The sequence below is a fragment of the Micropterus salmoides genome, unplaced genomic scaffold, assembly GCF_014851395.1.
Source record: "Micropterus salmoides isolate LMB-PRFRI ecotype aquatic unplaced genomic scaffold, ASM1485139v1 Ms_hic_scaffold_6, whole genome shotgun sequence".
Taxonomy (NCBI): domain Eukaryota; kingdom Metazoa; phylum Chordata; class Actinopteri; order Centrarchiformes; family Centrarchidae; genus Micropterus; species Micropterus salmoides.
This window is the reverse complement of record NW_024044348.1, coordinates 23,734,011-23,757,886: the sequence shown is the minus strand read 5'-3', so window position 1 is coordinate 23,757,886 and position 23,876 is coordinate 23,734,011. Positions and strand designations below refer to the sequence as shown.

Below are 23,876 nucleotides of genomic sequence, written 5' to 3'. Positions count from 1 at the left end.
GTTTAACTTGAGAGAAAAACAAAATAATGTGTTTGTGGTAAGCATGTTTATAGGCTGACTTAAAAGAGTACTTTTATTCCTCCTAAAACCACTGCTACAACTACAAATAATAGAATTATTTAAATGATTTTATCCTTCTCTTTCTTTTCCTTAGTAGTAGTAGTTGTTGTGGTAGTGGTAGTATTAGTAGTAGTAGTACTGGTATTAGTGTTAGTATTATAAATATGTTTTCTTACCCATGACACCAGGTGATGTTCATCTCTGAGGTGTAGTACTTCATGTGACACTGCAGCTGAATGCCTGTTGCTGTGCAGTTAATCACCAGCTCAGCTGCACTGGCTCCTGGAGGAGGTGATGGAGGCGACAGAGGTTGTGGAGGGCACATTTGAAATCAGAATCAGATACATATTTTCTGCCTCTCTCTCTTGGGCAACATGATGCACTTTCCCCCCTCAGAATGAATGAAATAAAAACAAACTTCGATCTACAGCCACATGTGGTTTCCATTTTAAGACATCCCTTTTTATGTTACCTTTCTCCAGCTTGGAGAGCAGAGCTGTATTAATGAAGTAGAGTGCAGATGGTTTGTATGCTGCCTTTAATAAAACGCTTCAAACATCGGGAGCTTTAATAATTTCATTACATGTATATATACACACACATTACACTACGTCTGTGTGGGACTTTGCTCACCGCATAGTACAAGTGTGTCATCCACCTGGTCACATCACCATGGTTTCCCATTATCACAGTAATGAACCCTCTTCTCCTCTGCAACCACTGCTGTAACAGTAGCTGCAGAGCTGTCAAGTGGCTGTCTCTTAAAATAGGAGTAAGATGCTCCTCCACACTGTCGCTGAGACTCTGTGACAGTGCAGTGGAAATGTAAAGTGATTTCACCACATGATGACATGATGGCCAAATGCTTCCAGCACGACAACTTCTGTCTCATGCTGATAAGTGTGTGTGCACGTGGCATTGGGATTTTAAAACAGAATAGTATCAGCCTGGTTATGGTGATCTAAATCTCTTATCACTGTGGTGTGATGTTAAATTTAGACCATTTGCACTTGATTCCTTCAGTGGGTAGAGGAGGAGGATGGTGATGTTTAGTATTGTTTTTGAAATGGATATCTGAAAATTGATGTCTGTGTCCGCTCTGAGCGTGTGTGTGTGTGTGTGTGTGTGTGTGTGTGTGTGTTTGTGTGTGTGTGTGTGTAAAGGAAGGTACCCACCAGCCAGTTGGCTGATCTTGTTAATGGCATCGTCAAAGACTAGAAGAGAGGCAGAGAAACATTGGATCAGAGAAAGAGTCAGGAAGATTGAGAGTCATGATGCTGCCCTCTGGTGGCTGCATTCAAAGCTCAGTAAGGAAAGGTTTGTTTTTCTTTGCATGTAGCAGTCTGGGTATTTGTACTCCCCATTTGTATTTGAGAAGAGTTGTCTGCTTACCCTGTGGCTCAGTATCCCTGTTGCCATTATCAACCAAATGACTGAATGTGTATGTTCTTTGGTGACATCCAAACTTTGAGAAAAAGTCAAAAAAGTATAAAGCTAATCCCTCCCTTAAGGTCTGATTAAATACTAACTACTCTAATACAGAGGGGATAAAATGTGGTCTGAAAAAGACAGGAGTGCTGCCATCAAAATGCATACAGAAGAACTGGATTGAAACAGATAAACAGTACCAGCTTAAGTTTATTTCACACAAACCTTTATAGGAAAAATGTACTGGATTTTTTCTCAGGAATAAAAACAAACAGCAAGTGAGCAAGATGTCACATGAAAATAACTATCTTTATACAGTAATCATCCAGAAAAATAGTATCAGGGTTAGAGGGTTTGTTAAAAATGCATTACTTCACCATGTACAGATACAGTTTATATACATTCGGATCATATTTCCTTTCCTGTCTCCCACTTTTTATTGAGCATCAAGCTTTTTTTCTCTCTCCTAATCAATCTGTAAGATATATTAAGTTAGAAAGATATATTTACCTTTCCCGGAGATGTCAATTTGGCTCATATCTTTTCCTCTGTCATCACTGATGGTGGCCTTATAAACTCCTGCTGTCTTCAGCGAAAACTGGAGAAGAAACAAAACAGGAAACACATACAATAGTGTAGGGGACATAGGGAAGATTTTTGCTAAATTCTCTAACTAACCAAATCCCTGAACAAAATGTTGCATCCATGCTTAGTATAGCCACCAAACTATACTGCATCCCGGTATGTACGTTTATAACCATGCATAGAAACAATAGTATTGTACACTGTTTCACACTGTAGCATTCAAAAGATTAGCAGTACCAAAGTGCAATTACCAGCTTAATTGGCAGTTTACAGACTCCTGATCCCAGGTCAGGCTTCACATCAGGGATGATCTCTGTGTCTTCTTTATACCAGTGGAACTCTGATTCCTTCTTCAAGTTAGCAACCTTCAATGAAAAACATAATTGCAAATATTATTAAAGCAGTCAACATAATTATCCTTAGCTAGGAAGATAGGTTTTTACTTCTTTTACAGCTTCGTTATGACAGATCATGAAATCCCCAATGGCACCAATTCAGTCTCAGATGGACCCAGCCCTTAAACAGAATTTTTGCACTACACCCATTAATCTGCCTCTAAAAGTCACTTTATTAGTCCCTAGTCCATATGTGTTGCACCTCATCTTTTCATCGCAACCTGAGCTATTTAACACTTAAAGTGTAACAAGTCCATTAGATATATTCTGTGGGCAAAACCACCAATATAAATACACTTTAGTTCCACCGCATAGAAACCTGTTAGCAGTGTTATCAGTGGTGCACACCTCAGATTTTATAACTCATTACAAGATGCAAATCCAGCACGTCAGTGATGCGTGTAAAGTTTATGCGGTGGTTTATTAAGACCAAAGGATACAACAGTGTCTGTACTTTGGGCAGTTACTTTCACTCTCACTACTTTTCATCTCATGCATAAAAAATCCTCTCTTTCCCCAAGAGAACGCTGGCCTGTAGTCATTTTTAAAGAATACATTTTACCGAAACTAATCGCTGACACCAACTACTGGTGGACTTGTGTGAAATGGTTGATGCTTGAAAAGAAGCCTGCTGTGTCATTTACAGCATTCACCCACTTAATTTGATGAACTTATTTGGGCTAAACTAACAGATGTCAGCTTCAGATTTTCTCGAGGGATACGAACAATACTTTGAATTTACAATTGTTTTAATTAAAATACTTACCAACAAAGCCAAGGTAAAATCTGAAAATGCTGGACACAGCATTTTTGCATCCTGTACTCAGCCTCCATATATTGGCAAATCAGCTACCCACAAGTCAGCCTCCCATTTGTTTAGAGAGTAAATAATAAATAGTTATTGAGTTTGTCCATGTTTACCTTGCAGACCAAAGTGACAGAGCAGTCATCTCCAACCTGAAGTGACAGGAACTCACTGAAGTGGGGACCTGTGGTGGATAAAGTCAGGACAGAAAGGCCAAGGTCAGGGACATGATATACCAATACCACTGTGGAATCTTATCTTATCACCTACAGAAGCTATTCTATACATTTCTAAATTTGGGACATACACTACTGGTCAACGGTTTTACAAAAGGCCCCCTTTTCTAGTTTGTATAGAAATATAAATCCAGTGAAAATTTGTCACAATTTGCAGATATAAAATTAAATTAAGAAGTTTATTATTTCATCAACTGATGACCAACTGGTCTGTCTTTCTTCATTATTTGACTTTTCAGTTGCAATATTGTACAAATAAGATATTAACACATGCTGTTCCAAGGTGTTTACAAATTGGGACGCTTTTAGAAATTTGCTTTTGCTTCAACTTTAAAGGCTTAATTTACTTACAATTCTGCAGAATAACTAAAGAAGTTAACGGCAACGTTTAGGTCAGCAAAACTCAGAAATAATGTAAATTTCAGAGATGTACAATTTTCAAGGATCAAGTAATGAGTTAACAACTTCAAGTTATTCTGCAGCAATGGATATAAGTGAAGCCTTGAAAGTTCATGCAAAAACAAATTTCTATAGGCGTCCCAAATTGTAAACACCTTGGAACAACCTGTGTTATTATTAGAAGCTTTATTTGTATATATTTTATATATATTATATATATTACAATAAAGACAGACCAGTTGGTCATCAGTTGATCCTACAGTGAAATAATAAAAACAACCTTTTATACCTAAAAATGTCTCTGTTTTGGTGATGTAAACATTATTTTTAACTTTGGCAGTTTGCTGCGTACTTTTGTACCACTTTAGATTTTTCACTGGACTTCAGCTACTTACATTTAATACAAAATAGAAAAAGTGGGGGTGTTCTAAAGCTTTTGACCGATAGTGTATTTTGTTGTGTAGTCCAGTCAAAGCCTGTTAATCCAGCTGCTTCTGTTCTAATTTTAAATATGTTGTGTGTGTGTAGCGTGAAGGGTGCAACACCTTTTATTTTGTTGTGCAAATAAATGTACCATGAACCTTGAGGGTCCATTATAAGTTTTAAGTTCCAACTCCTAGTTTAAGTAACACTGGTCTGTTTTTTTCCTATACACTCTCTGATTAGATTAGCTGTCTCCCAGGCAACATAGTGGTGTGTTGGTCTTAGGCTAAGTAGCATAAAGCTTATACAGGCTCAAAGTGGATGATGTTTTGTTGTTTCTTACCCTCCTTGACTCTGATGTACTCTCTCCTCTGGTAGTCAGCCTCAGCCAGCGCTGCCTTGAAAGCTGTGTGCACATACAGATCCACATAAACAGGGAATAATTAAAAGATCAAAGTGTTGCCAGTAGTTGCTAGTAGATTCTTTCTGTGGATTAGTTAGCTAATGGCCCCCTGTATGAGAGTGGAATCATAATGTATGAATAAAAATAACATATCTGCTTCAAACCTACCTTTACATTTATCAGCTCAGTACATTTCCATAATGTAGTCTCTTATATCAGTATGTGTACAGCCAAACACACTCACCTAAAGGATTATTAGGAACACCATACTAATACTGTATTTGACCCCCTTTCGCCTTCAGAACTGCCTTAATTCTACGTGGCATTGATTCAACAAGGTGCTGAAAGCATTCTTTAGAAATGATGGCCCATATTGATAGGATAGCATCTTGCAGTTGATGGAGATTTGTGGGATGCACATCCAGGGCACGAAGCTCCCGTTCCACAACATCCCAAAGATGCTCTATTGGGTTGAGATCTGGTGACTGTGGGGGCCATTTTAGTACAGTGAACTCATTGTCATGTTCAAGAAATCAATTTGAAATGATTCGAGCTTTGTGACATGGTGCATTATCCTGCTGGAAGTAGCCATCAGAGGATGGGTACATGGTGGCCATAAAGGGATGGACATGGTCAGAAACAATGCTCAGGTAGGCCGTGGCATTTAAACGATGCCCAATTGGCACTAAGGGGCCTAAAGTGTGCCAAGAAAACATCCCCCACACCATTACACCACCAGCCTGCACAGTGGTAACAAGGCACGATGGATCCATGTTCTCATTCTGTTTACGCCAAATTCTGACTCTACCATCTGAATGTCTCAACAGAAATCGAGACCCATCAGACCAGGCAACATTTTTCCAGTCTTCAACTGTCCAATTTTGGTGAGCTCTTGCAAATTGTAGCCTCTTTTTCCTATTTGTAGTGGAGATGAGTGGTACCCGGTGGGGTCTTCTGCTGTTGTAGCCCATCCGCCTCAAGGTTGTGCGTGTTGTGGCTTCACAAATGCTTTGCTGCATACCTCGGTTGTAATGAGTGGTTATTTCAGTCAAAGTTGCTCTTCTATCGGCTTAAATCACCTTTCTTTCCCATTCTGACATTCAGTTTGGAGTTCAGGAGATTGTCTTGACCAGGACCACACCCCTAAATGCATTGAAGCAACTGCCATGTGATTGGTTGATTAGATAATTGCATTGATGAGAAATTGAACAGGTGTTCCTAATAATCCTTTAGGTGAGTGTATATATAAATGTGTCTCAGGCTGTGTTCATTATGGCAGATGCTTGCCAGTATATCTACTGATTAGTATGATTGAAAAGTTATTTTTGCACACATAGACTCAACATACTACACTGGCAGCTACAATAGAAAAAAAAAATCCATTCTTGCCTTAATTACTGTTATGGTTTTATACCACTGTAATACCTGAAACAAAAGGTGATATTTAATGAATATCTTCTTGTCCACTGATCACCATTCTTTAGGTGGAATAATATAGTCAGTTCTAGCAGGGTTGTACGTGGTTTCACCAGTTTAGAAATGCAGTGGAGGTGCTGATAGTGACATATCAGACCTGGCCTCTCTTACCATCTTTAATCAGAACCAGTGAGCTCTGCGCTTTGCCTCCTCCATCTGTGATCTGGCAGGTGAATGTGCCCTCATTCTCCTCAGTGAAATGGTCCATGATGAACTCAATGATACCCGTAGAGACGTCATGACCCATCTTGTTGGGCTGCAGAAAAATAGAGTTGGCTGTTTGTTGTAAAAAGGCCATAATGCACTCTCTAAACAGACTGAATATGGGTACTTTTTTCCTGTGATTATGGCTTTAATGTTGCAACACAAAGCTGACTGAATCATGACCAGTGTCCTTTTCTTCCTCTGTCCACGCCTTAAACTGTAGTGTATCTTACATCAGCTCCAGACAGCTCCTTGTCATTGGCAAAGAATTTGTAGGTGACATTGGAAGAAATCTCTTCAGCCTGCAGCCAGAACCTCATTCTGCCTCTCTCCAAAATCTTATAGGCCAATTCGGATTTCAGTGGGATAACTAGAGGAGAGAAGGGTAGAGGAGAAAGGAAGGTTACTTGTTCAAAAACATTGTTCAACACTTATTTAATAATAACTTAACCAAACTGTTATTTTATTAGTGAGAGGACAAGAGAAGAGGCAAAAGAACAGGTGGAGGTGAATAGTGGTTAGGCAGGTGATGCAAAAGCAGGTAAGACTGTTTTTGGATCAAATAAAAAGAGAAGTGCTCATAAGAGAAGAAAGAAATCTGAAAGGTTCAAAGCAAGTCAGAACAAAGCAAAATAAAGGTGTGAAAAGGGAGAAATTGAGAGAGTGGGTAAGACAGATTAAAGACGCAGCAGAAGGAAAAGTGTAAGAGAAGAGAGATTAAAATTGACAAAGAGAGAGATTATGAGAGATGGAAAGAGTTGGCCAGAGGTACCTACTTGGGTGTCTGATATCATAGCTGAGAGCCAGCATCTTTGCCAACTCTGAAACATAAAGACAAGACAAATTATTCATTATTTCATGCAGCCATGGGCACAAACAAGCGGTTTGTTACAGATGGCATGCTTCTTGATGAGGTACCAATTCTGGAGTTGGAGAAGTCACCACTGTAATTGTGTTTAGGAATAGGCAGTAAGTAAGACTGAAGCAAGCCAAAGGGAACACAATACACGGTGCCTAGAACTGGACCAATGTCCATTCTGAAACTCCTCAAACAAACCACATTAAGAGTTAGTACATACAAATTTGTCCCTGTGTTGTCAGTGAAATACATGAAACCTTGTACACTAGGAGTTTATAAATTATTGTAAGGCTGAAAAAACTGAAGGCCAAATGGGAAGCAATCAGTGTAAGGCACACTGAATAACATATTATAGCCTAGTAGCGCAGTGGTGCAATAGCAGGGAAAATATTGTGAAACTTTCTGACAGAGAGCCCTGTGCCATGGAGACGTGCTTTCAAAACACATAAGCTGCCCCGAGCAAGGAGACTTTTTGCGAACGTGCTCTGCTAGTATTCCACAGTTGTCTAATGAAATTGTTTGTTGCCTAAATTCCATTGTTATCATTTTCAAACACCGTCTCAATGCTTTCATCTTTATTTCATCCTACACAGCGCCTCAGTTCTGCCATACATAGTTTCCTTTTGTATTTTGCTTTTGATACATACAGCCATGAGCAAGGCATGAAAGATATTTTGCAGGCGCTACTTAAACAGATGGAGGAAACAAGTCTTTAATGTAATGTAATGTAGTGTAAATGCTGATGAGATGATGAAGAGAATCAGTATTGGATTTCTGTCCATTTTAAAAGCCAAGAGTTTGGCTTGGTGGTAAAGCACCAGAGCCACACTTACAGACCAATGGATAAAGCCTACCTTCAGCAGAGATTGTATAGCTGGATGACACTCCCTCTGTGTTGGTGACAGAAACAGAGTAAGTCCCAACATCCTCTTTATCTGCGTTCTTAAAGATCAGCTTAGAACTAGGATACAAGGCAGGAGAGAGACACAGACAGATAAAGACAGAGGCATGGCGCAAAATTAAGATTTCAAAATGCCTTTTTTTCAGCATCCAACTGTTCACATGTGTACGCACAAATATTTGTGTGTGTGTGTGTGTGTGTGTGTGTGGCATTACTGGCTTCCTTCGGTCTTGATCACTACTCCTTTGGAGAAATCAGTGATTTCTTTGTAATTTTTCTTCCAGATGAACTGAGAACTCTCTGTAATTTGGCAGGACTCGAATGACAGAACAATGTCACCTGACTTCTCATCCACAACACAGGATACCTCCTGGGAACCTTGAATACACAGAGGCAAAAACACATAAAGTAATCATTTTTCAACTGCACGTCTTTTAGTCTCCCAGAAAAGCACAGATGGAATTGTCCTGAGATTTTTATATTTTTATTATATATTCCCGCTCGACTACCCACGTTCACGTTCGAGCGCTTTGAAAAAGACTGCATCGTTCCACAAAACCATGTGTTGACTATGTTGTGTCTTTTCAAAGAGAAAAGTTACCTGCCACAGCCTTGGCAGTCACAGGGTCAGAGGACATTGAGGCCATACCCACTCCTGCAGCGTTGACCCCACGCACTCGGAACACGTAGCTAGTGCCAGCCTCCAGACCTGTTACCTGGGAAACATACAGACAACAAAACAACCTGTTTTTCAGGGAAGGGAGGAGAGCTATGATTTTTTTTCTACATCTTTCTTAGTCATCAGTTTGTGTACATTTGAAAGGTTCAGTAATTGTGACATTAACTTTGCATGTTTTCCCACAACATCAGAAATACAGAATTGTACAATCCAATTTCTGAGGTAACTTATTTGGCACATGAGATAGTGACAGCAATAGCAATTTACCAATGCTGGTACTTTTTTAATTCTAAAACCAAGTTCATCCATCTACAATTCTTAGTCTTTTCTGTTCTGCACCTAACCTACTTATCCACCAGATGTCAGTACCACAAAGTGTAATGTAACTGTCTTGCTACATTGCTCAAAAGGGTGAACAAAACACTGGTACAGAAGGCTGAAATTTAATGTAGTTTGAAACCAATATCATAGCAAACAGGAGCCAATAGAAAGGAGTAATGTGCTGAACATATCATAACATAAGCAACATACAATATTACATCAAGACCACAATGTACAGTAGTCCTAACTTGTTTCAGCAGTGCTGACACTAAACACCAGCATTCAATCTCCACAATAATATTTTACACGGTTAAATAAAGCTGTAACCAGATTATCTTGGTATTTTTGCTCAAACTTAGTATCTAGAGTATTATAATAGCCTATTATTATATAAATAATCCGAATAGTTTCACTAATTGACAGATAAACAATCATGGTAACCCTCAAATAAATCAACCTCAAGAGCCGTAAACCATATTAAAGATGCTCTCACCTTGAGGAAGCGATGACTGACAGCTGTCTTATTGGCTGTGATCCAGTCAGATGTGCCTTTCTTAGCGTACTCAACATGATACCCTGTGATTGGTCCAGAACCAGCATAGACAGGCTTTTGCCACTCGACCACCAATGAATGATCTCTCACTTCACAGAAAGTCAGGTCATAGGCAGGGCCTATAGGAGAGACAAAGGAAGAGACACAAACCCACGTAAAAGTTATATACGAATTTGTAGACATTTAAATGACTGCCTCTTAATTCTCAAGGGTGTTTAATAGACATGCATATGAATGCCAACACTCATAAAGGCTTCATGTTGTTTTGGGCAAGTTTCAAAGTTTGTCAGTGATGGTGACCAAGTCAGTCAGAAGGTGACATTTACTAACCAGGCTCCGGCATAGTCCAGGCGTCACAGGAGAAGTCTGCTGAATGTGTGGAAGCTGGTCCAAGGCCAGCCAGGTTGGCTGCATACACGTGGAACTGATAGACTGCTCCTTCTGTCAAGCCCTCCACCTGTCATTTAAATGTTACCATGGTTACTATTGTGCCAATCACCATGATCTTAAACAAACTCGGCAAGCCTCTTTCCAAACTCACACAAGCCAACTGTGCACAAAGTAACCAGTGTGAATTAGTAGGGGGAAATTGCTTATTCAGCAATCAAAACTGACCCAGATATTTTTCTTAGAATGTGGTAAACAAAACCATTATTGAAACAAAGTAGGTATGTGACTTAGGCTTTGTTGTGGTATCAGAGAGCAACCAACTAAAGTACTTGTAAACAATTCATGCTAGAATTGTGGATCCCTTTTCAGTATGTTTGGATGTTTGAAGGCAAGCTTCACAACAGACAAAAGGTACGGTGAATGTCAGATATTCCAGTACCTTATAAAGTCTTTCTGTGAGTGGTGGGATATGAACCTCCCTCCATAGGGTTGTTCCGCTGCGTCTTTTGTCCACATAATACTCCTTGACCTTTGCTCCTCCAAAGTGAAGAGGCTTCTTCCAGTTCAGAACCATTGAATGGCCGTCACAGTTCAGCAATGCAATGTCGTAGGGAGCAGAGGGGGTGGCTAAAAAGGCAGTGCTGAATTTTAATACTTATAACTACAATGATAACAGCAACAATCAAAATGATCATCACAGCCCAGCAGCGAGATATTAAAAAGCAGATAATTATCATCAGTAATAATGACTAAATTTAATGCCAATACTGACTCAGGGCAGCCTTAACAGTCAGAGGTGAGGACTCCTGGGATTCATCACTAAGACCCAGCTCATTGATAGCCTGGACACGGAACACATATGTTTCTCCTGTGGTTAGACCGCTAACCACAAACCTGCAGAAACAGAAACACATGCAAAAACCATGAGCATCGCTTTCTTCTGCTATAACCAAAAATCAAAGAAAAGCACATTTCTGAGTGTTTTTGTTTCGTTGAAAACATACTTGGTGTTCTTGTGAGGTTTGTGATTGGCTGAGGTCCAGTCCTTGGAACCCTTCACACACTGGTCAATGTAGTAGCCAATCAGGTTGTTAGGTTCCTTTGGAGGAGCCCACTGGATGAGGACGGAGGTGTCTGTTTCCCTGGTAGCAATCACCTGACCGGGAGCAGATGGCACACCTGAAGACAACAAAAATAAAACAGCAAATGTAAAAATGTACAATAAATCATAAAAACGACAGATAGAAAATCATAAACACAACAGCAGCTAATGTGTGGTTGTATTCCACTGTTGTAGAAAACCTATTGATCTGTGTAACAATACAAAGCAATGGACAGAAACAGACCTTTGAGTTCCAGAGTCTTGATAGGTCCAGTCGGCTCTGATGGCTCACTGTTTCCGTAGATATTGGCAGACAAAACTCTGAACTGATACTGTTTGCCCTCTGCCAGGTCAAAGACGGCATAACGGGGAGAGCGAATAGGGACTTGAGTGTTAACACGCTGCCACGCACCACTGCCTGTCATGCTCTGTGATGAGAGTGAGAGTGAGAGAAAGCATGCCTGCTGTTAATATACATCCACACGTATATGTTGTGCTGCATTTTAGCCTGGATTTATCTTTAGTAAGATCTTTATTAATTGTTTAGATTAGTCAATTCACAATAGTCTGATCTAGTGCAGATGATCAGAAAACTGCACACAATAAACTGCTATTTTCATCACACATGAAAACATCATATATTTTACAGAAGTGAGTAATGTACAGTAAGTGTAATTTGCCAGTCAATTAGATTGATTAGATTGAAAAATGTTTTGCACAAAAATGGAGGTGTTTAACACAAAAGTGGCAAAGGGTGGTGATGGCGCAGTCGCAAAGACACATGCCTTTGGTGTGGGAGACCTGGGGTCAATTTGATTTAACCCCTAGTTGCACCAAAGGCATGCAACCTCTGACTATAGCAATAGATAAAAAGCGTCAGCTAAATGACTAATTATTATAAAAGTCAATTAATGAAATGAATATTGTTGGATCAAATATAGCAAAAAATAGTCATCCACACATTTAATTCATTCCCTTTAATCCTGTTTTTTCAGTCCAACCATAGACTTCCAAAAGAGAGAGGCGTACCACAAATCTGCGCACTCACAGTAGCCTTTTACGATGATTTCGAACTACACTGCAGCTTTGCTGGAGTTGGGAGGGGCTTTCAAACACAGAATAACGTGCATTGTTACAGTATTGGTAAGGTGTACATCCAAGTAATATATACAGTGTAGTACTCAAGCAGCAATGGTGATGGTATGACATAGTTTTTTTACCTTTTCTATGTAGTACCACATGGGAGCCTTGCTGGAATATGCGGGTGCTTTCCAGCTCAGAACAACGTATGTCCTGTCTATTTCTACAGCATAAATTCCTGATGGAGCACCTGGGGGCTTTCCTTCAGCTACACAGAAACACACACATACACAAAGACATTACTGAATACAAGTACACACATGCACTTTACGACACCCACTGTTTTCCTCTTACTCTGTACTCTAATATACTAGAAAGCTATAGATATTATATATAATAATACATATAGATATGTGTCAATTTTAGCAAAAACTCACCTTCCACTTCATCATAGTAAGACACGACATCAAGATTTCCTCCAAGTTTTTTGGCTACAGGAAGATAAAAACAGTGTCATTGCCAATCTGCTTTATGTTCATGTTGAAGTTACCGTACTTCATTTATTTTTCGTTGTGTGAAAATCTTTGTATAGCTTGAGATTTGGATGAACGTTCTGTGGTTCTGAAAAATCAACCAAGCAATTCAAAAATGACAACACTGGTATGCAAATACAACTATTCAACACATTATTTAATCAAACCATACGTTAGTTTTTGATCAATGGTGACAGAAGGGCCAGTCGTTTAAAATTGCACTGATCAAGGAAGGGAACATCATTCAAATATAAACCAAATTACAACAACCCTTAAATGTCAAATCAAGCAGTTCGATCAGAGAAGCAAAACTGAAAACAAACAAAGATTTTGTTTGTTTGCTTTTTTCTGGCAAAGAGAAACCCTACTTAACCAACTAAACTTTTAGTTTTTTTTGCTTTTTCATTTTGAAAAACTGCTTTTGTGTCCAGTTAGTATAAGGAAGTAGCAAAACAGACATTTATTACTATGATCATGCCTGAAATTACTACTTTAGATTCCATCCAAACAAAAAAAAACAATTTGTCATGTCAGTGACTACAAGACACATTTCTTCAAGTCCTCAAATTATGTAATATAAAATGCTGTGGTGACATTTCTTTATAGTAATCCAATTAAACCCACCATGGAGCCTCTCAAACTCAGTGGGGTCCAGTGCAGCGATAGGATCAGACATGCGGGATGGTTTGCTGATTCCGTGCGAGTTGACTGCTCTGACTCTGAAGTAGAAGGAGTGCCCTTCAAATAGCCCACACACTGGGTATTTGCAAATCTTTATGGGGTGATCATTGCATTGGGTCCAGTTTTCAGTTCCAACCTCACATCTACAAAATTAAGATCAGAAGACACAAGAAAAGGAGTTCAGGAAAGTTCCAGAAAGCACACCGAAAAACAGATTATATACCTAGGTTTAGATTACAAAATATTGAGGTAGATTTTTTGGTTTTAATGGTTGTTATGTCCTCTATACAACAATACCTCAAACAGAGACCATAACATAGAAGACACCACCATTCTCTTGTTACAACTGCTATATTGTTATGTAGGGCTGAGCAATAAAAAAAAAAAAAAGATAATTATCGCAACATAATTTTCCTCAAAAACAATATAACAAATGTTCAGTATATCGGCAGTAAATATTTGATGTAATTCGTTAGAATCACAAATGAATTAGTACTTAATTTTATTTTGTTGAGAAAAAGGGACTGAAATAAAAGTTAGTAATGATATTTTTTTAAAAGAGATTTTATCATAATTGTTTTGAATGTTTTACCTCTGATATGTGTAGTGATCCACTGTTGTTTGTCATGTTCTGACCATAAACTATAGTTTAACCACACAATTTATATTTTGGCCCTTCAGTTTTCGTTCAGGGGCTAAAAATTATCCTTTGAACTTGAAAGAAATAATGATTTGACATTTATTGTGATAATTATCGAATGATATGATGTGTTTTTATCATGATAACATTTTTGGCCATATCGCCCAGCCTTATTGTTGCAACTCTGATGACGATTACAACAATGAATCCATCTGACAGCACGAGAATAATTTAGGAAATATGAGGATGTGCTTGATTTAGTTATCAATATTGTCCAGAATACAGTGGATTGCACATTGTGAGAGTAACAGATGAGAAGGGGTCTGGTAATAGGTGCATCAACAAAAGTTAGCAATAAAGACATCATCTTTGCAGCAAAAATATGAAATTGCTAGCCAAAGATACTTGGTGTAGACCCCTATAACTTACTGAGCCAAGCATGTTTATGGTTGTATTGGTTAACTATGTGAAGGGTCAATAAGAGCAGAGATGAAAATGAATGGAGAAGTACAGCGTTGCTCAGCGTTGTGAAAAAGGAAGAATCCCTAGACTAAGACAACAACCCCTTCATTTGTACAGATAGTCAAGCAATCTCTATGTGATGACTTACAGTAATCAGTTTGTCTTTATGTTGGTCAGTTTATCTATTTATGGTGTTTCTGTCAGTAACTCCTACTTATCCACAAAGTATCCCAGGATTGGTCCCTCTGTGGTGGTATTTGGGGGCTTCCAGGACACAATAACATAGTCTCTATTGGCATCGTGGATCTTGATGTCCATAGGAGCACCAGGTGAACCAGGGACTGGGGGGGGACCATCTACACAGGAAGTGATATGGTGACAAATTAATAATCATATTATAGGTAAGTAATACATAGAACCGAGTTCTGTACAAAATGTGACATCTTTAAAACAGGCATTATGTTGACAACAAATCAATAGCAATGAAATAAAACCCCGGCATGATTCAATTTGAAAAAATGTCGTCTTTAGCCATGAGCCTGATATTTGATATTTGATTTCAAGTTATCAGCTTCTCTTAAGGTGTTGAATCATTCAGCACACGTCACCTGCGACGGACACAAATGCACTGTGTTCTGCGGTGCCTCCTTTAGTGACCATGCGTAGTGTGTAGAGGCCTTCATCATCTTTGAAGAGGTTAGGAATAGTCAAGGTGGTGTTTCCTCTGCCAGTTTCAATCTTCACCCATTTAGAGTCAAACAGACGCGTGTCTGGAAGTGAGACGGGATCCTGAATTCAGTGCCACATCCTGCATAACTCTTATAAAGTGCCATTCTAAATTTCTGTATCAATATATTTCTATAAATTATTCATGAGGTTTGACTGCATAGTATAGTGGTTTTAAATGTAAAAGATTGACCTTTTACAATTAGCTTTTATACCACATGGCACCTGTATGTAATGTCTGCAGACACACACACAGCAGATAAAAGTACTCATGAATCGGGTGTATATTGATAGAGTCTATTTAACTACTTGCACTATAATTAATTAGCAATAAAAATAGTGTCCGTAACATATTGGCTTTTCCACTGCTGTGCCTCTGGCTGCATGTCAACTAGATTGGGTCTGGTAGTTGCTGTGGCAGGCCGTATATACTAGCAATTAATTAGTAATTACTTTGTCATAAAATGCTACATTTTAACAATTACCATCTCTATACCACTGTGCCTCAGGCTGCAGGTTGGCCAGGTTGGGGTTCAGGGTCATGGTAGCAGTCAGAGTGGCAGATTCTCCCTCAGTAGCAAACACCGGCCCAAACTTTTCCAGGAAAGTAATGTTGATTTTAGTGTAATGGATCTTGGGAAGCATGGCGGCTGAAAGATTGGGGAAAGGAAGAAACAGAGAATGAGAGATGGCAATAGGGCTGGTGGTGACAGCTTGTTGCTTCACAAATTACTTTGAAAAGAGAAAGGGGATTTTATAGCCTAGCAGTGGTACTGATCTTTAGACAGAGCTCGAGGAAAATAAGATGCTTACCTGTGAAAGGCAACCATGCATATGGACATGACTCCTCCTCCTGCTTGAACCCTATATGATGACAAAACAAACCAAAAACAAAAGTTAATAATTATAAAGCAGCAGCCAGTTGTAAAAGAAATTGGTGAATAGGCAGACAGATGATAACAGATGGATAGCAGTTACATATCCAAGTGCCTCAGATACATGACATCACTTACTGTGACTTGAATAATCACTAGAGATGTTATAAATGTTATTTTAAGTAACAACTCACAGCTTTATGTCTGTCATAGTTGGTCCTGCCATTATTCATTAAATGTATTGTGTCCAGAAAATAGGTGTATATTTAGTAAAATAGTTTAGACATTAGTTAACAACTAAACTTGAGCTATAGGTTAAAAGCTGCCATTTTACAATTAAAACATGTAACCTCCGATAGCTGGATGTGAAGTATTCCAGTGATTTTTAAGACCCCAACTTTGGTAGTGCAAGCCAGAACTTGACACATCTGTTTTGAATGCGTTTAGACTTGCCAACCAGCATGTTCTGGAGTGACTGTAGGATAGAAATCACACTACACCATCAGATACAAGACAGTCGTATTGAAGGACTTACTCTTGACAATGACGGAGGCCTGACTAGAGGCTTGTCCATGGATGTTACCAGCCACAGCAGTGTACTGGGCGGTATCATCAGTTGAGCATCTATAAATACAAAATAAAACACAAGTTAAGTACTCCTTAAATATAATACTCCCATCTGGATTCTCAAATACTCGTATTGCATTTTGACAACAAGGTTCTTCGTCACCTTATATCAACCCTACGTGTTTATTTGAGTCTGTAATGTAAGTAATGTTTACAGCCATCTGAAAAATACATGGTAAATGCCTACAAACCAGATATACTGTATATCCACAAAAATTGTAAACCACTGAAGAAATGGCTGTAGGAATTTGCTTTTACAAGTTGTGTGAAATAATGCAACGAGCAATACTTCCCCCATGAATGCATTATGTTCATGCATCATCATCAGCTGAACAGGCACAGTAAAGATTGACGAAAGACCAGTTAACACACATTTGAACGTACAACACCGCTGGGCTCAGTTATCTGGGGGTGGCATTGCCTTTAACTCTTAAAAATGACATGTTTAGTTTAAACCTTCTTGACATACATATTCTGGATAGATTAAGTAGTTGGACAAGACTTGGAGATTTTTACATACATGCTGTTATCAAGTTGGAGGATGTAATGCATCACCTTCTGTGTGTGTTATGATTGGCATGCTTCCTCAAAATCATATTTACATGAGATGTTACTGCTTTTGTTCCCTCTATAGCCATATGGCCACATATGTTTCACAAGTCTAGGCAAGCCCCAAGCAAGCAAAGAGCAGGTGCAACTGATCTACACATCTCCTCTCAGGTGGTGCCAACAAATTAAATTGCATTTACTGGCTAAGGTGCATGTTGGAGAGATGTAGAGAGAAAGACAAAGAGGCACAACAGGGCTGCTACAGAGGGCAAAGCCATGTTTCGGTCTCACTGTCATTTCTAGCCATGAATTCATGACTTGAAGACCCAAGTTCAACCTCTCTCTGATGCTGATGCTCTTCACACTGACTTTTCCAAAACCTCATATTACAGCAGTATCATCTAACTTGGGAATTTTAGCCGGTGCAGAATGTGTAGGCAGCTGTAATCAACAGGAGATGAATTCTTAGCGGAAGTGACTTCTGTTGCAGTAGGGAGCTTAGGGTGATCATAATAGTATTCAGTAAATCCTTCAAATGCACAGAAATGTTTGCACTTCTGCAAATGTGTGTGTGTGTGTGCGGGGGGGGGGGGGGGGGGGGGGGAGTACAGGAATGCCATGGTGTAAGCATATAGGACTTAGTGGTTGCGGGGTGGGGTTCTGCTTTTGCTCTCTCTGTCATGTGCCTGGCTTAAAATTATGACAAGCTGCTGGTAATTTTTCATTCAAAAGAGATGTATCCACTAAAGTCTTCCAGCCTATTTTTAAAACTTGGATACTATCCCTATTTTTTTTTTACTTAAAAACACACAGCATTGAGTATAAATGGTCATCTATCTAACAGTCTGATTCAGACCATTCAGGAGGGTGATGGGAGTTTTAAGAGTATTTTTCTACAATGATTAATGGCTGTTGGCTGATCTCTGTGTACGTAATAGACAGAAGGAGCTAAAGATGACTGGATCCACGGAGAGAGTGATCACTTAAATAATCCTGGAGTATCACATAGCACTGAGGTCAGCACTCGAACAGCTGAGCTTCCTAAGACTGGAGGAACATATGCCCCACCTGAATGTGTGTGGCGATCATGATGGGACTGACAAGAAAGATTTTCTGATGGTTTAAGACATCGACCCAATCTCAATGTCCACACTCACAGACTCAAAGACTTTCAGGCCCCTTTAGCCCCTTTAGGGCTTAGGGCTGTCCCACTGTCAAATCTAATTTAAAGTCAGTGGCAACTTACAGTACCTTGGGATCTCCAGAGCATGGATTCCACCTTTGGATTCAACCAGGTACCTTCCAGAGGATGTGTCCAGGATCACACCATCTTTATACCTAAAATAGTTGAAAAATGCAGTTCATCAGCATCAAGATGTGTGAAACCATGACAGACAAACTTCTTCTTTTTTATTGCTAACATCACTAATAAGATCTAATATCATATTACTATTACATCTAAAACAAGAAAAGAACGAGATGATCCAGCCTATTTTCATGAAATACCCTGTGGTTAAATAAGTGCTTTTAATGAATAAGATTTAGTCAGATTTAGTATTAGGTTACCATTTTAAAAGAAATACTAGTTTTTAGTTCTTACTCACCATTTTATAACAGGTAGAGGGAAGCCGTCAACAGTACAGAAGAGTTTGACTGAAGAGTTTTCATACACAGTGTGGGATCTGAGTCTGGCCAGAAACTTTGGTCCCCTGATCATTGGCTCCTCATGCACATATTTGTCCAACATCTTTGTCCTCAACTAAACAGGGAAATAGGAATACTAATAAATATCATACAAATAAATAACTTACTCACACACTTCTCCACGTTGCCTTATGACCCTATTACTATACTATAGCATTGTAATATAGTATACTATCCTATATTATATGATATTGTGTTTCAACTGCTACTGTATTGATATGAGCTCAGGTACAGATAATTTCACAATCATCCAATGTTTAAGGAACGATCAAATCAAATCAAGTATTATTGTCACGTACAGTACATCATACACAGAACAACATATAGTTACATTCTTAGGTGCCTAGCTCCAGAACGAATCTAGCAAATAGATTCTTACCAATTCCTGGATGCGAGCTTGTGTTTTGTGCTCATATCTTTCCTCCATCGCCTCAGAGCTAAAGACAAACAGTAAGTCAGTTTCGCTAACAGATTCAGGAAAACAAGTGTTTCCTTTTGCAACTGAGTAAATTCCTAAACATATGTGAGGATGTGATTTTGAACAATGACCTCCTTTGTATATATATATTGTAACACTATGTATCATTTGTTAAAAATATTCAAGATGTGGTATTACTCTTATTTAACAGTGCATCTCCCAACTAACACTACTTAAAGGAGTAAGTCGCACTGGTTTCAATTGTGCATGTTGAATGCTCAGCCTGTTAAATTACTCAGGTGCCTAGCAGACCAAATGACATGTCTCTTGTGCCATGTGTTTGTTTGCCTCTCAAATATGCGCAACAGGCTGTATGCAGTGTGTAGCCAGTGCCTGACAGGGCTTGTGATCTGATTTCACATTGTTTCGTGCCATTTTCATAACTATGAAATCTAACGAAACCATTTTAAATGAAAGAGTAAAAAAAAAAGAAGGTTATTCATTATAACCCTTGTTATACCAAAGATTGGGGGTGTCTAGCAAGATCTGCAGGCCAGTGCGCTGAGATTTCAAATTATCAGTTAAGTCAGTCAGTACTGATTCACCAAGTACTTGCTGGAACATAGGCTGTTGTACCCCAAACCAGCATTCATGAAGACATAAGAAGTGGTGCAGCAACAAGTTTAGAGGTTGTGATGTGGTTATTGTATTAGGATTACAAATAGGATTTGTTATTTTTCACACAGGTTATTTCCTCTCTCTAACAGGTAATAAAAATGTAAAGGAGTGAAAGCCCCATGCTTTTGATCCCTGACACGAACACAACAAAATGGTGTGAACCTGGTTAAGAAAAATTTCATAATTGGCCTGTCATGGTTGATATCGGAGCGCCTTTGAGCACCACAAAGAGGGTTAATAGGGTGCATTGCAGGATTTCACCTTACTGTTCAACATCTGTGTTCAAGGCATGGTAGCTGGTGCCCTCAGGAATGTTTGCGCCACAGAGGGCATAATTGTGTTTGAGAGTAATTTGTGCCTAACAGAGTCACCCAAAGTTTCTTGTGCTGTAGAGTCATTCATTTTAGAGGTGTTTATTTCATCAAAGGAAGGTTCAAATCAAGGGAAACTGGACTTGGTTGAAGATACTTGAAGTTTATGTTGTTGGCAACTCAGGTTAAACTTTAGGTGGTTTCTATACTCTGCAATTGGTTGTTCATCCCAAAATGCTTAGCAAGATGTCTGTGAAGGTTCTCAGTCATCCAGATTAAATTTATCCAAGGAAGATTAAAATCAAGGGCAACTGGACTTGTTAGAAGATACTTCAAACATGATGATCAGAATTTCAGTATCTCTGCAATTAAATATTTGAAGGCAAACCACCTGCCTTTAAGTTGTAAAAACTTCACACACAACTGTTTTTTCATGAACCATTATGATTGACACAGCTGTTTGAAACAAGAAAAGTGGGGACAATGACTAATCACACTACCCTTCTTTTCTTTTTTTTTTGCTGTCATATGCAATCTTTTTGCGCATAGCCAAATCCAAATATTCAGCAGACTATGCAACTAAAGGCCCAGAGCTGGCAACAGGCCTGTTGCCTGACAGCTGGAGATTGTCAGCAGTACACAGCAAGCACAGCAGTGCTCTGAGTCGGTGCCTTTTATCACTGTTACCCATGAAGCCCTCAGGCCTGAACTTATTCCATCACTGCCACTGGAAAACAGAGGGGAGTGCACTTCAGTCCAGAAAGTCAGGCGATCCTGAAAGCACCAAGTACCAGCAGATAAAGTAGTTGGTGTGGGGACCACTGTGATAAAACCAAGGCAGGAGGGACCATGTTAAGAGAGGAAGATAAGGCCATACTTGACCAAAAGTTTTAGTTTTTGTGTTGCAAATAGATGCCAGGTTGGGGTATGACGACCATTTACACAGCCTCTGGGATTTGTGGTTTCGCCCCAAACAAGTAACATGTAAATTAAAGAGTGCTGCTCTGCAGAGGAGATGGGGAAAACCTTGTGAAAAAGACTCCATATGCTTAGTAACCTAGACAACTGAGATCATATTTGAAGCAGAAGAAAAAACTATCCTCTCTTGTGGTGTTTAAAGTTTGGGATTGTTAATGAAATTACCATTTTGAGGTACTATAATATGTTAAACTACCAAATCAGTCAGTCATTGTTCACGGCAGATTACACACACATATTTGATACTTACTTGAGTTTGAAATAAAAGAGAAGAAAACCTGTTAGGTTAATAAGCTCTATACGAGCAGAATCACTACCATCATATGAGTAGGAAGAATTCAACACTTGTCATTGAACACATTGTTAAAAGTATTAGGTAGTCCTCATCAAACAAGTCAGACTTGTGTGCTTGTTAGCTGTTTATTCAACACGTTCTCACGCCCAACCTGGAATATCAGCAAAAATTAAAAAGAAGAAAGAAAAAGTGGGCAGCAGAAAGAACAAGATTTGTGAAGTGGTATGGATAGACATATAAACACAGCAGCCAGAATACCCCTCTACAATCACTCACACAAACAAACACATATAGGCCTACTTGAACATCTGCAGAATGTGATAGAAAATCTGTTAGCAACAGATTTTTCCACAGTGTTGGAATATTGAGAATTCACATCAGCCAGTTTGTTACAGTGGAAAGTGAGGAGGCCTGTTTTTTATTTTTTTTATATTTTCTACATATTTCAGCTTTCCAGAGATGCCTTTGTTAAAATTATTAAAGCTAATCCAATTTAGGCAAGTTATACTAGCCACTCTGCATCAAAGCTTTCCTGTGATGCTGTTATATTATTTTGAGGAAAAGGCATCAACATCAGACTTTAGCTGCTTGAATGTTGGACAGCCTCTCTTGAATATGAGAAAAATTTAAATGCAAATCCAGAGCAGTTTTTCTCAACCTGCTCACTGATGTGTACTCTCACTTCTGTGCATTGCAAACAGGTTTCAGTATTTTAACAGAGCACAGAGGAGTGTTTTTGACTGCTGGAAAGACATGTTTTATTTGGCTTAATATAACCAAAATGCATTGATCAGCCCTGAAAATGGATTTTGAAGACGAGTTTTGGACCCTTCTGAAAACCATTTTTAAGTTCAGCTTGGGGTTAGTTTGGTCTTGGGGTTAGCTTAATGTTAACCAGGTTAGCCTTCCTATTTTAAAGCTGGGGTAGGCAATTTATTTCAGAAGCATTTTTTGTTGTATATGTTAAAATTCTCTTTACATCCCAGCAGCAATCAATGAATCAAATGCTCTGAAACATAAATGAAAACAATCCAGTATCTGTGGCTGTCGCAGGACTGTAATAAGCATGGCCTACCTGCCTGTCTACCTACTGACCTGCACGCACAGTGTGTTTTGGAGGGAGGCCTGAAGAGAGGCGGTGGGATGATTTCAGTTGGATATTTTCAAAATTTAACTGTCTCTTGCTAGTTCACCAATGTTGCCAACCACAGCTTTAACTTAGTCTGAGTTTATAAACTAAGTTATTTTTGCTATATTTAGCCTGTATGGCTGATATTGCAGGTTTAGTAATGACACAGCTTACTACTCTAACAAAACTACTGTTAGCTTAATGTTTTAGTTATAATTAAGGTAGCATTAGAGTGTAACATGTACCTGCTGTATTCTTTAACCACATATTCGCTCTGTTTGTGGTGGTATTCCTGGTTGTAATTTCCACGTTTGATCCACATTGACATGGTGACACAATAGATACAGACCTGTTGGACCAGTAACACACACACACACACACACACACAGACACACACACACACACACACACACACAGGCTGACATGGTAACAAAGTATTGTAGATCCTCACTTACATGTACTTCCAAAAACAAAGTGACATGAACACACAAACACTAGAGCCACCAATCCTACAGGATTGTCAGAATGACTTCAGGAATTGGATGCAGTCTAATGAAGACAAATGTAAAGAAAGGAAAGAGATAGTTAAGTCTTTGTCTTTGGTGCTTTGCAACAATGTGTGGTAAGAATACAATGTGGACAATACATTTGCGCTTATTGCCCCTGCAAAAAGAATCTGGACACACGGAGTTGGTAACACTGTCACACACCAAAACACACACACACACACACACACACACACACTCACTGTATGTAACAAACAGCAGTCTTACTGTCAGCTTCAGCAATGACAAGGTGACACTTGTTGATTTAAAGACACCAGCAATAAAAACACACGTGTACACATAAATAAACATAAAGCATGGATGCAGACTATTGTTGGACCCATAATGTATATGAGCAGAAACTGACTGTACAGCCATCAGCATTGTATTTCAATCTCAAATAACATTTGAGATTGAAATACAATT

At 39.0% G+C, this 23,876-nt stretch overlaps 1 protein-coding gene across 2 annotated transcripts in view; it reads right to left on the bottom strand.

The window, feature by feature from the left end:
* The window catches only part of myom2b (myomesin 2b), a 32,102-nt gene that overhangs the window by 6,853 nt on the left and 1,373 nt on the right, over positions 1-23,876 (bottom strand). For both annotated transcript variants that reach the window (XM_038702004.1, XM_038702005.1), the window contains exons 2-31: positions 23,151-23,254; positions 19,476-19,533; positions 18,997-19,151; positions 18,644-18,730; positions 16,752-16,840; positions 16,155-16,205; positions 15,827-15,991; positions 15,224-15,385; positions 14,830-14,971; positions 13,457-13,656; positions 12,737-12,790; positions 12,440-12,567; positions 11,464-11,647; positions 11,122-11,296; positions 10,890-11,011; positions 10,557-10,744; positions 10,058-10,184; positions 9,668-9,846; positions 8,776-8,890; positions 8,390-8,552; positions 8,128-8,234; positions 7,191-7,235; positions 6,648-6,784; positions 6,322-6,466; positions 4,675-4,737; positions 3,390-3,457; positions 2,325-2,438; positions 1,999-2,086; positions 1,236-1,274; positions 237-342 (exon numbers count right to left, since the gene is read on the bottom strand). In XM_038702004.1, coding sequence (XP_038557932.1) covers positions 237-342; positions 1,236-1,274; positions 1,999-2,086; positions 2,325-2,438; positions 3,390-3,457; positions 4,675-4,737; positions 6,322-6,466; positions 6,648-6,784; positions 7,191-7,235; positions 8,128-8,234; positions 8,390-8,552; positions 8,776-8,890; positions 9,668-9,846; positions 10,058-10,184; positions 10,557-10,744; positions 10,890-11,011; positions 11,122-11,296; positions 11,464-11,647; positions 12,440-12,567; positions 12,737-12,790; positions 13,457-13,656; positions 14,830-14,971; positions 15,224-15,385; positions 15,827-15,991; positions 16,155-16,205; positions 16,752-16,840; positions 18,644-18,730; positions 18,997-19,151; positions 19,476-19,533; positions 23,151-23,233 — 3,539 coding nt within the window. In that variant the 5' untranslated portion in view covers positions 23,234-23,254. The remainder of the gene's footprint in view (positions 1-236; positions 343-1,235; positions 1,275-1,998; positions 2,087-2,324; positions 2,439-3,389; positions 3,458-4,674; positions 4,738-6,321; positions 6,467-6,647; positions 6,785-7,190; positions 7,236-8,127; positions 8,235-8,389; positions 8,553-8,775; positions 8,891-9,667; positions 9,847-10,057; positions 10,185-10,556; positions 10,745-10,889; positions 11,012-11,121; positions 11,297-11,463; positions 11,648-12,439; positions 12,568-12,736; positions 12,791-13,456; positions 13,657-14,829; positions 14,972-15,223; positions 15,386-15,826; positions 15,992-16,154; positions 16,206-16,751; positions 16,841-18,643; positions 18,731-18,996; positions 19,152-19,475; positions 19,534-23,150; positions 23,255-23,876) is intronic.